The sequence below is a fragment of the Grammomys surdaster genome, unplaced genomic scaffold (assembly GCF_004785775.1).
Source record: "Grammomys surdaster isolate TR1022 unplaced genomic scaffold, NIH_TR_1.0 264, whole genome shotgun sequence".
NCBI lineage: Eukaryota > Metazoa > Chordata > Mammalia > Rodentia > Muridae > Grammomys > Grammomys surdaster.
This window is the reverse complement of record NW_021604705.1, coordinates 5,858,119-5,870,241: the sequence shown is the minus strand read 5'-3', so window position 1 is coordinate 5,870,241 and position 12,123 is coordinate 5,858,119. Positions and strand designations below refer to the sequence as shown.

The window sequence follows — 12,123 nt, the reverse complement described above, 5'->3', positions numbered from 1 at the left end:
AAAATATCCAAAAAGAAGGCAGAAGAAACAGTGACCCACTCATTAGATTGTTTTATCTTATTTAATTTAATTTTCTTATTATTCCTTAGAAGCTTGTTTGTTTTCTAATGAAAGACAGAAAGGGAGTGGATCCCTATAGGAGAAAGGGTGTGGGGAGAAACTTGGAGGAAGAGATGAAGAGGAAACTGTAATTGGAGATATATTATGTGAAGAAAAAAACTCTTGTCAAAAGGAAAGGGAAAAAAAAATGGAGGAAGCTAAGGGATGTGTAGAGGAAGTAACAAAACATACTGGACATAGAGTTATATACACCAGGGATAGCAACGTGCCTGAAACCCAGAGCAAAACATACCGGACATAGAGTTATATACACCAGGGATAGCAACGAGGCTGAAACCCAGAGCAGAACATACCGGACATAGAGTTATATATGCCAGGGATAACAATGAGGCTGAAATCCAGAGGACAATAATTCAAACTTAGAAACTTTTGACTTAAAGGTGTGATATTTTGTTTGTTTGTTTGTTTGTTTTGTTGAATGAACACTTGAGCTCCATTCATTTGGAATACTTATCTTCTGGCAAGAAAATAGAAATTTTCATTGTTCCCTTCTTAGTTGTATTTCTTCTACCTAGAGGTGCTTTTCTTCATAGGAAAATCCAACTGATAGTTCAAGTCATGTCACTTCTTTGAAACTCTCTAGGACTCTCCTCAAACCTTAGTTCCTCCCTTCCTTGTGAGTGACAGCATTTACACTGGGACCTTTAGTTTGGCACTTAGCACATTACAACGTGTTTTATTCAGCAATGATTTGCCGAACTCTAGCTTTACTTGGCATCGTACAAGGCACCAGCAAGAAAACCAACTGGACAACAACCCTGTTGGAGAAGGGTGGTGCATGTTTGAGCACTCAGGAGGTAGGTCAGGATGATTAGACTCAAAATCATCCTTTTGGCTGTAGAGTGAGTTCAAGGCCAGCCTGAGCTACAAGTGACCATATCACAAACAAAATAAAGGTCTTGACTTCAAGTAAATCTCAATATAGAAAGGAAATATGTACATAGCAGGTATACTACGTCACTGTGATAAGTGTAGCAGGCAAAGTGTAAGCAGGGCAAGGCTATTTATAAGAGAAAAGGGTTATTACACATGGTGATGATAACTCCTGTCACAGTTCATTTCCTTATGACCTTCATCTTAGCATCACAACCACTCACAAGTTCACAATTATGATCTGTCCATAAGACTTGAATGGATTGAAGCCTAGTTTTGAGTGACAAAATAGCTAGAAGATATACATTATTTTCTTTTTGACTGTTTTGTTGGTTTGAGGTAGGGTTCCATTAGTTAGCTTGGGTGGACTTCCCACCCACAATCCTCTTGCCTTGTCCACCTTTTGGAATTGTAGGCTGGTGCTGTCACATCTGGCGCCCAATATCATAGCTTAAAATCATCCCTCTTGTATTGGTTTGGTTTTACTTATACCATAGCCTGTTTCTGTGCACTTTGGTGTTTGAAATGAAGAAATAATGTTTTTCTTTGGTTAGGTTGATCAGGAAATTGACCAGTTATAAGAAAACCCATTTCTGCAGCACCCTTCTCTCCTTCACTTTGGCTTTGTCGTTATCTATTACAGTACAAATGTATGATTCTTGAATTAACTAGTATAGAAAAGTTTTTAAAATAAAACTAATAGGATTTGCATACATTTGAAAATAATGTTTTCTTCTTTAAGGAAAGATATACTATGAACATTAACATTGACCTTAAATAATTACTACCAAGTTAAAATTAAAAGCATTGGATTCTTTAGCATCTGACCAGTTTGTGTCTATCATGTTGTTATAAGTGTTAAGACTTGTTTGTCAAATATGTCTTTGAAGCCCAAAACCCTGACAGACTTTCATCAAATTAAAATAGTAATTCATAAGAGAAAGACTTGAAAACATTACACTAATAAATCCATGTTAAAGTAATGCTTGCCCATGAGCTTCAGGGCAGGCCTCTGGATGCCAGTCATCTGGAATCTGTATTGATCTTGAATTATGATGTTCCACATCATAATCTGTTGACTAAAGACTTTGATCCCTGTGTTTTCTTTCCAAGTATGATATAAAGAGAACAACATTTAATTTAAAGGGCATAAAAATTCATATCATCACTATAAATATAAAACACAGTTTACAGAATACTACAAGGAAGAAATCTGGTAGCTAACTATGTAGCTCCCTGACTCTGGTTCTTGAAGGTTTTGAGGCTTATATTCCTCAATACCATATGTTACAGGGAACAGTAAAGACATCTGAATTCAAATATTTTGAAGAAATGTATATTTAGCACAACTAATACATGCTAAAAGGAATAATTTACAGCAGCAGTATCATTACATTTTTCTCTCCAGTTCTCTAGTTCCCATCTGAAATGCAATGATAAATACAGATACGGAACAATTTACGACCTGGCAAAAAGCATGCTCATGGAGGTGCACAGCCTCTCTGCCCTTAAGTAGTACATAAGCCACCGCATCACTTGTATGGGAAATCTTGCACTCGAGGATGATGGTGAACCAACTGGAATGGAGCATCTATAGAAACTTGTATTTTACAATGATCTTTCTACTCTTTTCAAAATTATTTACACCTCTTTGTCTAATGTGTAGGTAGCAAAAATATTAAACATACACCATTATAAATCACTAAATTATACATAAAAGAAGGAATAAGTGTGCATCTGCATGCATTTACACTTTACATTTGCTATCAGCGGGGCCTGCTCTCTCCACGGTGATGTGTCTTTTTCAACTTGAGATTATTGTAAGACTGCTGTGGTAATTTGCTTAAGGTCACAGGCATCTCGTACTCAGGTCTTACCTGTGATGATACATGCATATGCCAAAGTCCAGCTAAATTACTTAGTAAATGGGACATTTATTCTTCTTCGTGCAAACTGTCCTCTCTCAATACGCAATGACAGGTTATAACTGTCATACAATTTATTCAATCATTTATTGATTTATTTGCAAGTTAGATCTTTGAAAACTTAGACATGGTGATTGATTGAGACATGTCAATATATTTGTTTGTTTGTTTGTTACACTTTTAATTGAAACCTTAGCCATTTTCTATTGCTATTTCATAGTGCTAAACAAAATGCATTCAGAGTTTGAAAGGCATCCATAAAGTTAGCATACAACCTTCATTCCATTAGGTCCTTTATTGTTAAGAGCTAGAAAAAAAATGGGAGCGCTATGTAATTGCAAATATACTTGTATCAGCTGCAAATTTAGAATGAAACATAACATCAAATGTTTGGACAGTTAAGACCTTACTAAATGAGAGAATGGCTTATTTGGAGCATGTCTCTGTCTCTGACTTAATCCTGACATTTTGTCTGTTCAGAGTATGATCTTGAAATAATTCATCAATTCAGCTTGCCTTTGAGGATGTATTTCCAAAAGCAACACCATGTTAGTCAAGGAGCCTAAAATCAGATGTAGAATGATTTTAGGCTTTTATTTGAAAGAAATGTCAACAAATTGTTTATTTAAATAATCATTAAAACTGAAACACAAGCTTCCATCTGTGAAATATTTCAGTGAGAGGGAATGACAATTTGGTGTAGTCGAGGTGAGAAGTTAATGCTGAGTTAATTAGAATTAGGAGACAATTAGAGTTAAAATATGAACGTCACTTCATTAATTAGCAAGAAGATATTTACTTTGCATTCTGGGCATGCTGAAGGATTGAAGGAGGAATTCCTGAAGTGAAGCATGTAGCACCAATGAACTGTTCTTTAATGTCGAAATTATTAAGCATTTGAACTCAGTGATTCTTAGGATATCATCTCCAACCATTAAAGGGTATACATTCTGAAATATTTTGTGTTATCTTACACTTTACCCATAAAACAAAGAATTTTGCACTTTCTAAGTGAAGTGCATGATCTGGTGATAGTTTATAAATTCACTCTCATTGAGATAAAAACACCTCATACAAATAATTGCATTATACAGGGTGGATTAAAATTTAGCTGATTCACAAAGAAATGCTTGAGAAATGTGTCATTTTGTTGTTGTTAGAATGTGTTCTGAATGTCACTGATCTCTCTCTCTGTTTCAGAAATCATTAAATGACTGAAACTAGAATCTTTAGTGGGATGTGGAATCATGAGAGTCCTATGCCTCACAAATCATGCAAATATTCAAATTGACAGTAAAAAAAGTTTTATTAACACTCTGTTAAGACAATGTTCTTTTTGTGAGACACACGGCTCTTTTATTTTTGCTCTTGATCCTTTAGGATGCCTCTAATGACTGTTTTCTTCTCTTTTGTGCTGTCTTAATTTTTTTGGCTGGCTAAAAACATTATGTATGTGAGAGTTAACTTAGATAATACCTTTACAAGTCAGGGTGATAACCTTCTATCTGTTTGGTTTCTTTAAAGGAGAAGAACATAATTCTTGGTGTCACTAAGTAATAGTTAATAGTGAGTATGGATCTGAAGTGATATATTGCCTCTTCCAGAACTGAAAACACAACGTGAACAAAGCAGCACACAGTTGGAATTATTAAACAAACGATATAGCATGGTAAGTGCAAGACAAAGCCTACTCTAGCTTAAAACACAGCTAATCTTTACTGCATATTTGCCATGGTACATTTAAATTATAGCTTTAATAAAATACATCTTTAGATCAAAGCTGAAAGAAGACATCAGTAGTAGATCAGTGTACTCCATTACTCTTCTGGATGATGGATGGTTTATGTTTTTATATCTCCACAGACTATTTCACTCAGTTACGTTCTCCTCATTTCACTCCTCCAGTACATACAAACACGAGTGCTGGTAGACAAAACATCCTTGAATCCAATCACGGTTTGGAATATTCATCTGCTTACTAAATCCATGCAGTTTATTTTCAACTCTTGCTTCAATAAAATGGCTTTGCTGATGCAGTTTTTCTCCTTTTGATGGCAGTATGGCGAATGACATTTTTTATTTCTCAGGCAAAGAAGAAAGCAAAATGAACTCTCAGAGGAAACCCTAAGTCAGCGGACGTGAACATCTACGCTCACTTGTGATCTCTGTCAGGCATTGGTAGTCTGAAGAAAGCCTGCTGGGAAAGTTCCTCACTGACTTAAATTGGTGGAACTTGGTTGAACTTCCCACCATTGTAAACATCCACATAATGCCATGAAATGTTCATGAGTATTGCATTTTTTTCCAGTTATTATCTAAGCAAGTTTGTACTTGTTTGAGGTTTTGGGAGGTGGCGCAGCTCAGACACTTCTGGGTGCCCTCTCAAACTCGTGGGTCCTCCTGTTTCTACCTTTCTTGCTCTCCTGCATGTGCTTCCACTTGTTGCTGCTCCCTTGGGAGTGCCCCGGTCTTTGTCGGCGTTGCTTTCGGTCCCTTTTCCACACTTGTTCACAGAACTCGTCCATTGTGTTCAGGTTGGGGTGGTTGATGAGCTGCATGAAGTCTCTGTACCAGACCTTCTGGCTGGGCGTCATGCTGCTCGACATGTCTTTGGTCTTAGAGCCATCTCCATCGTCATCTTTATGAAGAAGTTCTTCCAAATGTTCTGTGTCGATGACTTCCAGGGTCACCTTAAGTAGAGTTTGCATGAATCCGTGCTCCACAGCGTGACACAGGTAATTGCCTGAATCCTTCTTCTGCAGGCTACGAAGCAGGAGCCCTTGTTCTGTCCTGATGATATGATCACCCACTCTGATCTATCAGAAAAAGGCAGAGGAAGGCATGCGGATTTAATAGAAATGCAAGATCTGCCATCTGGTTAGAGGAACTTAGATATCAGTCGAGGTAGGTTTTAGAAATTAACATTTTTAAGTTAAAATAAAAAAGTCTATGTTTGGACAAGAGCTATAGTGTCTGCCAGTTGTTTTATATATCCATTTAAAAATTTCTACAATATCGCTGTTTTTATAGAATATCTTATAATCATTAAAAATATTCAACATAACTGGAGGGAAGAGTGAAGGTACACTTGAATTTGAAAGTAAGTGTATAAATATGACATGAAGTCAATATTAGAGAATGAAATGGGAAATAGATGAACACAATGCTAGAAAACAGTGTATTACAATTAATTTATAATATAATTTCTGAAGAACAAAATAAAATGTCACCATTTGAACCAAAAGAAGAAAACAGCTTATATTTTAGGTTTAGTGAATGATTTATCAGTTTATAAGGTCTTGCGTGTGACAGAATATCAGGGTACACTCTGCGATATATATAGTCTCATGTTTTCTTTGAGTAGGGTTTATAATAGAAAACTCAGAAAGCATAACCTATCAAATGCATAAAACAAGTTTATATTTTTATAATATAATCCTACTGTTGAAAATTGCTTAACATTTCAAAAAACAATTACAACAAAAACAGCAACAAACAACCAAACCAAACAACAAAAACTAACTAGGGTTGCTTTTACTTTCGTATTCACATTGTATTTGTAAAATTATCTGTATTTAATGATTTTGACAAGTGAATGAAACAATTTGGTTACCTTTATTTCATACTTATAAGTAATCAAAGTGTTGGATTTTCTCTGATTTTCTTAGTAGAAGTTGTCACAATTGTCAAGGGAATATATCTATTGAGGAAAGAGATCTTGACGTTGTTTTAATAGTTAATATCAAACATGATGGTGGGACTCAACTTCTTCACTCTAAATCAACTACTCTATTTTCTTCCAAATTCTCATTTGTGGAAGACAAAAGGTTTCAAAGAAATCAGTCAGGAAACACTAAAATTACCAAGGAAGGCTTGGTTTTTTTCTTACTGCACAAACGTAGGTAACACAAGTGCTTCATAACTAAACCAAGGCAAGAAATAATTACTCTAAAATATGTGCTCCAAGTGCTTCCTGGGCTACAGCTCTTACCAATGTATGCTATTTCTCATAGCATATATCGACTGTATACACACAGCCCACACTGAGTACTTGTCTAAGAAGCTACTGTTTGGTTCAGCAGCATGTTGGAGCAATCAGTACTTTCCTTCTTCCATGTCAATGACACTGGAGTGACAATACGTCTACCAGATAGAAACAATTCAGTCAACTGATATCCTGTACCTCCTCTTTTCGATCTTCATTTCGCCTCTGAAATTGCCAATATACCAAGGCTCTCTGTGACTTTGGACTGCATTCCAAGAATGTACTACTGTTTTCTACTCCATAGATGATTCTCTCTTCGAGGCTGTGCCCATGATGATTATCTAGCCAATGATAAGAAGTTAAATGGGAAAATGTTAGTAACTTCCATTTTCTAATGTATTAATTTTGAAATTCAGATGATAAATTGTTGCCTACTTCAAAGTCATTTTTCAAATTGATTAAAGATAGTAAATATGTCAAGGATTACAGACCACAAATACTTGCATCAATAGATTATTCATTTTGGTTTGGGCTATATATGCAGAGTTTCGTCTGCAACCAAGTAACACAACATGAACAGATCTGTTCATGTTCACTACAAACAACCTTGAGTCTTTGTACTATGACGCTCAGATGCATGGAGCCCCTTTACCCCCGCCCACCCCTTGCTTAACCTACTTTTCTAGCAGTCTAGAATTATGCAGAAAGGAGCAATTTCTGAGAGGTTAGATTGCTGCTTTGTATTTGTTTTCCAACTGTAAAATTAAACTTACCTACCAATATTTATTTAGCCCTTTGCAGAAGGTAGAGTTTAGGAGATGTTTATACCCCCACCAATAAACCCTAAATAATTCACAAGTTTGTCCTGAAGTCCAACTGGTGTGAAATGTTTGGGATGGCTCAGGAGAAACTCATATAATTACAATGCAATATGGTTTCAATTGTTCTTATTTTAAAATGACATACCCTTTGTTATTTTCCAGAGTTGGGCTATGGACCATTGCAGGAGCACATAATAAAATGCAGCAATACAAAAATCTGTTTCCTGATTAAGTTTCTATTATTTTACCCTTTATGTAACCTCCTTCAATGTGGTCACTGAAACACAGTTCAGATCAAAAGCATGACACAGAGAGGCTAGGTAAAACTTAGTGAGAGAACAAAACTCTGTGTTATCTTGTGTAATCCTGTTTCCATTATGACATCCTGAACAATCTGGAACTCATTAAATTAATTTAGAAAATAATAAATATATTTTCACATGCACAGAGAGCTGACAGTGTAGACAGATGAAAAATTTCTGCTTTCGCCTTCAAATTCAGCTAGGATCTTAATTTTAAAACTGTTTTCTCTTCCCCTTGGCTTCACTTTGACAGCTTTACTCTTGTCTTAATCAACTTAGTACTTTTGTCTGTCATACGCAATAGGATTTGCTTATGCTAGGTTTAAAGCTTTTGAAAACTGTTTCTATTCCAGTCTCTGGTGTAGCCTATGCTTCCCACTGACAACTCTCCCTGAGCTGCAGTGACTTCTACCACATGACCATTCTAAATGCCTTAGCCTGATTGCCTGGTTGTCAATTGTCCTAGTTGGGGATGAAAACTCTTCTGATACTGAGACATATCTATCCCTTATTAAATATCAATACCTGAAAATAACAAAGAAATAAACAGCAATAATTGATTCTGTATCACATTCTTTATCTTGTATGTCCACACACAGACACACATTTGCATTTGTGTGTATATGCATATGCAGATACCAACTTCTATAATGATTGGGACAGGCCTTTTCCCCTCTACCCGTCTCTGTGCTATATTGTAAGACATCTGTCCCTTGGTAAGAGGAGCATTGAATTGCTATGTGCAGCAGAGCCAGAACAATCTGTGGCTCACAATCTACCATGAATAAAGAGTGAGGTTTGCCATGGAAGTCAATAGTGTTTATAGTAAATATATTTTCTATTATTTCTCGACAGTTAAACTTGCTTGATCAAGAAATCCTTGAACACTTGGAAAGATTTTGTTCATTCTGTCTCAGATTCTTGAATTGCAATATATGTGACACCATGATGACAGAAAATCTTACTAAATTTTTGTTTCTAGCCATGTCCTCTAGGACAAATACTCTCATATTGGTATTTATAATGATGAAATCATTAGTCGACATGTGCTTTTGTGGATACATAGGTAAGGAGACAAATATGGCTTACTCTCATGCTGGTATCTATAATAATGAAAGACTTTTCCATTGAACTGTAAGATGTGAGTTTGCTGACACATAGCTAAGACCAATGTGACTTGAATAATAGAAAAGTTCTTTGCTAGAGGTGGGTATCTATGACTAGAGAGATGGCTCAGCAGTTGAGAGCCCTTGCTATTCTTACAGAAAGCCCCAGATTTGGCACCCATATAACAGCTAACAACTGTTTGGTCTGGGAGATCTGGTGCTGTCTTATAGCCTCTGTGGGTATTACACTTGTAGAATACACATATATACATTCAGACAAAGTGCTCATGCACACAAAATAAAAAAAAAATCTAATAGCATCAAAACACAACATATAAAATTCTCAAAGAACTAATCAAAATACTTTTTAAAATCATGGTCTGACTTGTTTCATTGCCAATTAAAGCAAATACTCCTGATACTGCTGGAAAACACGTTCAGTTACTCTTTTACAGTAGGAACAATACTTTCTCAAGTAGCAATAAAAAAGTCATCTTAATGACTGATATTTCCTTATCTTTATAAAACAACTCATCTTATTCTCTTTTATAGTTAAGTCTCATACAAAATGATGTATGATTTAACAGAGAATTTATTACTATGTTATGATTCTCTTTAAGAAAAAGAATCATGAATTCTTAGTGCCTTAGCAAGAAAACAGCCTGTGGTTACTTTGGTCCATAGGCTTGGTGCCTTTACCTAGTTTGCTTTGATAACCACTCTCACAAATACCTTAAGGACTCTTTTTCTATTGAGTTGACCTTTTCTCCCTGTTCTCCAAACAAAAAGAAAGAGAAACATCTTCTAGCTAGTAACCAGTGAGGGCAAATTTTCTTTTCTAATAGCCATAAATCACAAACAGCACACAGATGTCCTACTGCATTTATTTGGTTACAGATTCTTCTATTTTGTGCTGTTAGATTGATCTTGCTGCATCAGCCAGAAATATGAAGACTAAATTTCTGTCTAGTTCAGTTGTTTCTGTTAAACTCTCTGTAGTAGGATCTGTGTACCATTATCAGCCTCTAACTTAGGACCAGAACTTTCATGTAGGTGGCTATACTACAATACTCAAATACAATGACATTGTCACATTTGTATTTATTTCACTTTATATCTGACAGCTTACTGTGTAAACATTTTGAACATCATGATTAGAAAGCAATAAAAACATCCATTATCTGTCTTGATTTTGCTTCCTCAACTACATGCAAAAAATGTTGGACAGCACAGGAAAAATGAAGACACAGTGACCTGCTTCAACCTCCCAATCCTTCCTTCACCATTTCTGTCCATCTTTGATCTCCCAAAAATGTATAAACAAGGAAAATATTATTTCCATTGATATCTTCCCACCATACTGGATATTTTGATTACTATCTATTTTTGTACACACTAGTAATTTGTAACAGCAGCACACTTTCATAGAATATACTGAGGTCACAGTTACTCCATTTGAGTCAAAGGCCTTACTGAATCCTGAAGACTACGGTTCATTTTCTGAAAGATAGAAAAGTCCTTCTTATTCAGGATAAGTATAATCTGAAATTTAGCTCTAGATCAAACAGGAACTGACCTGAGAGCTGCTGTCCTATAGCATACAGTGTTAATGTATAATTTATTTTATCAAAGCTGTGTCGGATATAGAACTCAGTGGATGCTGACGGGGCCCATAGCAGCACATTCTGGTGCTGCTTACTGTATTTATGCCACAACATTCTGAGTGTTGAGCATGCTGTGCTGCAGTGGTTTTTGTATGTCCACCTTTGGGAAATGTTATTTCCTGTTTTAGGAATTACTAAGATTCTTTGATAACAACTGCCTAGTAAAAAATGAATTCTGATTCTACTTCCTTCTCCACTATCTTAGGGAACATCATCAGACAAATGAATAATATACCCATGGCATCTCAGTAAATGTGTTCTCACTACATGGAAGCCTTTTTTTTTTCTGTAAGTTTGCCTGTATTTCTTCATTGGCATTTTTCTTTACCTTATTTTTGCTTTAGTAAAAGAAAAATGATTATAAACTATTTTCAATGTATTATAAGGATTCATGTACTTATGGAATATGTGAAGTTATAACTTCTAAATAATTTTTTTTCTTAAATTGTATGTTGGTGACTCCATGATGCATCTTCCATGAGGTGAAATTGTCCTTAGTACATGACTGAGTGATGCAGTTGCTTTGGGGTCACCCACAATCCTCTCCTGCTGTGTAGCTCAAGGCTGGCATGAAACACACAGTCCTTCTGCCTCAGTTCCCCAAATGCTGGGGTTATAGGCATATACTATAACATCTACTACAATTTCTAGGTTATCCAAGAAAAACTGTCTAATTATATCTCTACCATCTGTTAAGAAAATGCTATGATTTTATAATCACACAACTAGTCATTTAATACAACTGGACATATTTTACTTATAGAATTTTATATGGAAACTGTTTATAAAGAAAGAAAGCAACAATTTTACATTTTAAATTTCTCAGACCATAAAAATTACAAATCAATTAATCAATCAATCAATCAACCAATCAATCACTATAAAATTGTTAATTAGGGGCTGAAGAGTGGATTCAGCAATCACGAGAGCTTGCTATGCAATCATAAGGATTGAGTTTAAATCTAGCCCCATGACAAGGTGCCCTTCAGTATTTCTTCTTCTGGTCTTTGTGTGTATACATGTGTTAAGTCGCATACACATATAGACACATATAACAAAGGAATAACTCCTTCAAAAGTGAAATTTTTAATTGTCAATAAATAGAATTAAAGATCTTTCATTGTTATTTTATTATCAATTTTATTTTAATTTCAAAATACCAGAGCTATCACTGAGAAAGAATATTCAAAGTTCTTAATGTGCTCTCATTGCCTTTAGTGTGTTTAGCATTACACATATAATTTGAAAATATTTACGTTACCACATATCAGTCACTTTCCTGCTTCTTTTAGGGTTGAGAGAGGGAGCACTTTAGATGGCTTGTTTG

At 35.4% G+C, this 12,123-nt stretch overlaps 1 protein-coding gene across 2 annotated transcripts in view; it reads right to left on the bottom strand.

Annotated features, from left to right (window-relative positions):
• Positions 1-2,313: 2,313 nt before the first annotated feature.
• Sema3a (semaphorin 3A) overlaps positions 2,314-12,123 on the bottom strand; it is a 201,761-nt gene continuing 191,951 nt past the window's right edge. For both annotated transcript variants that reach the window (XM_028776066.1, XM_028776067.1), the window contains 2 exons: positions 7,102-7,244; positions 2,314-5,734 (listed from right to left, as the gene is read on the bottom strand). In XM_028776066.1, coding sequence (XP_028631899.1) covers positions 5,279-5,734; positions 7,102-7,244 — 599 coding nt within the window. In that variant the 3' untranslated portion in view covers positions 2,314-5,278. The remainder of the gene's footprint in view (positions 5,735-7,101; positions 7,245-12,123) is intronic.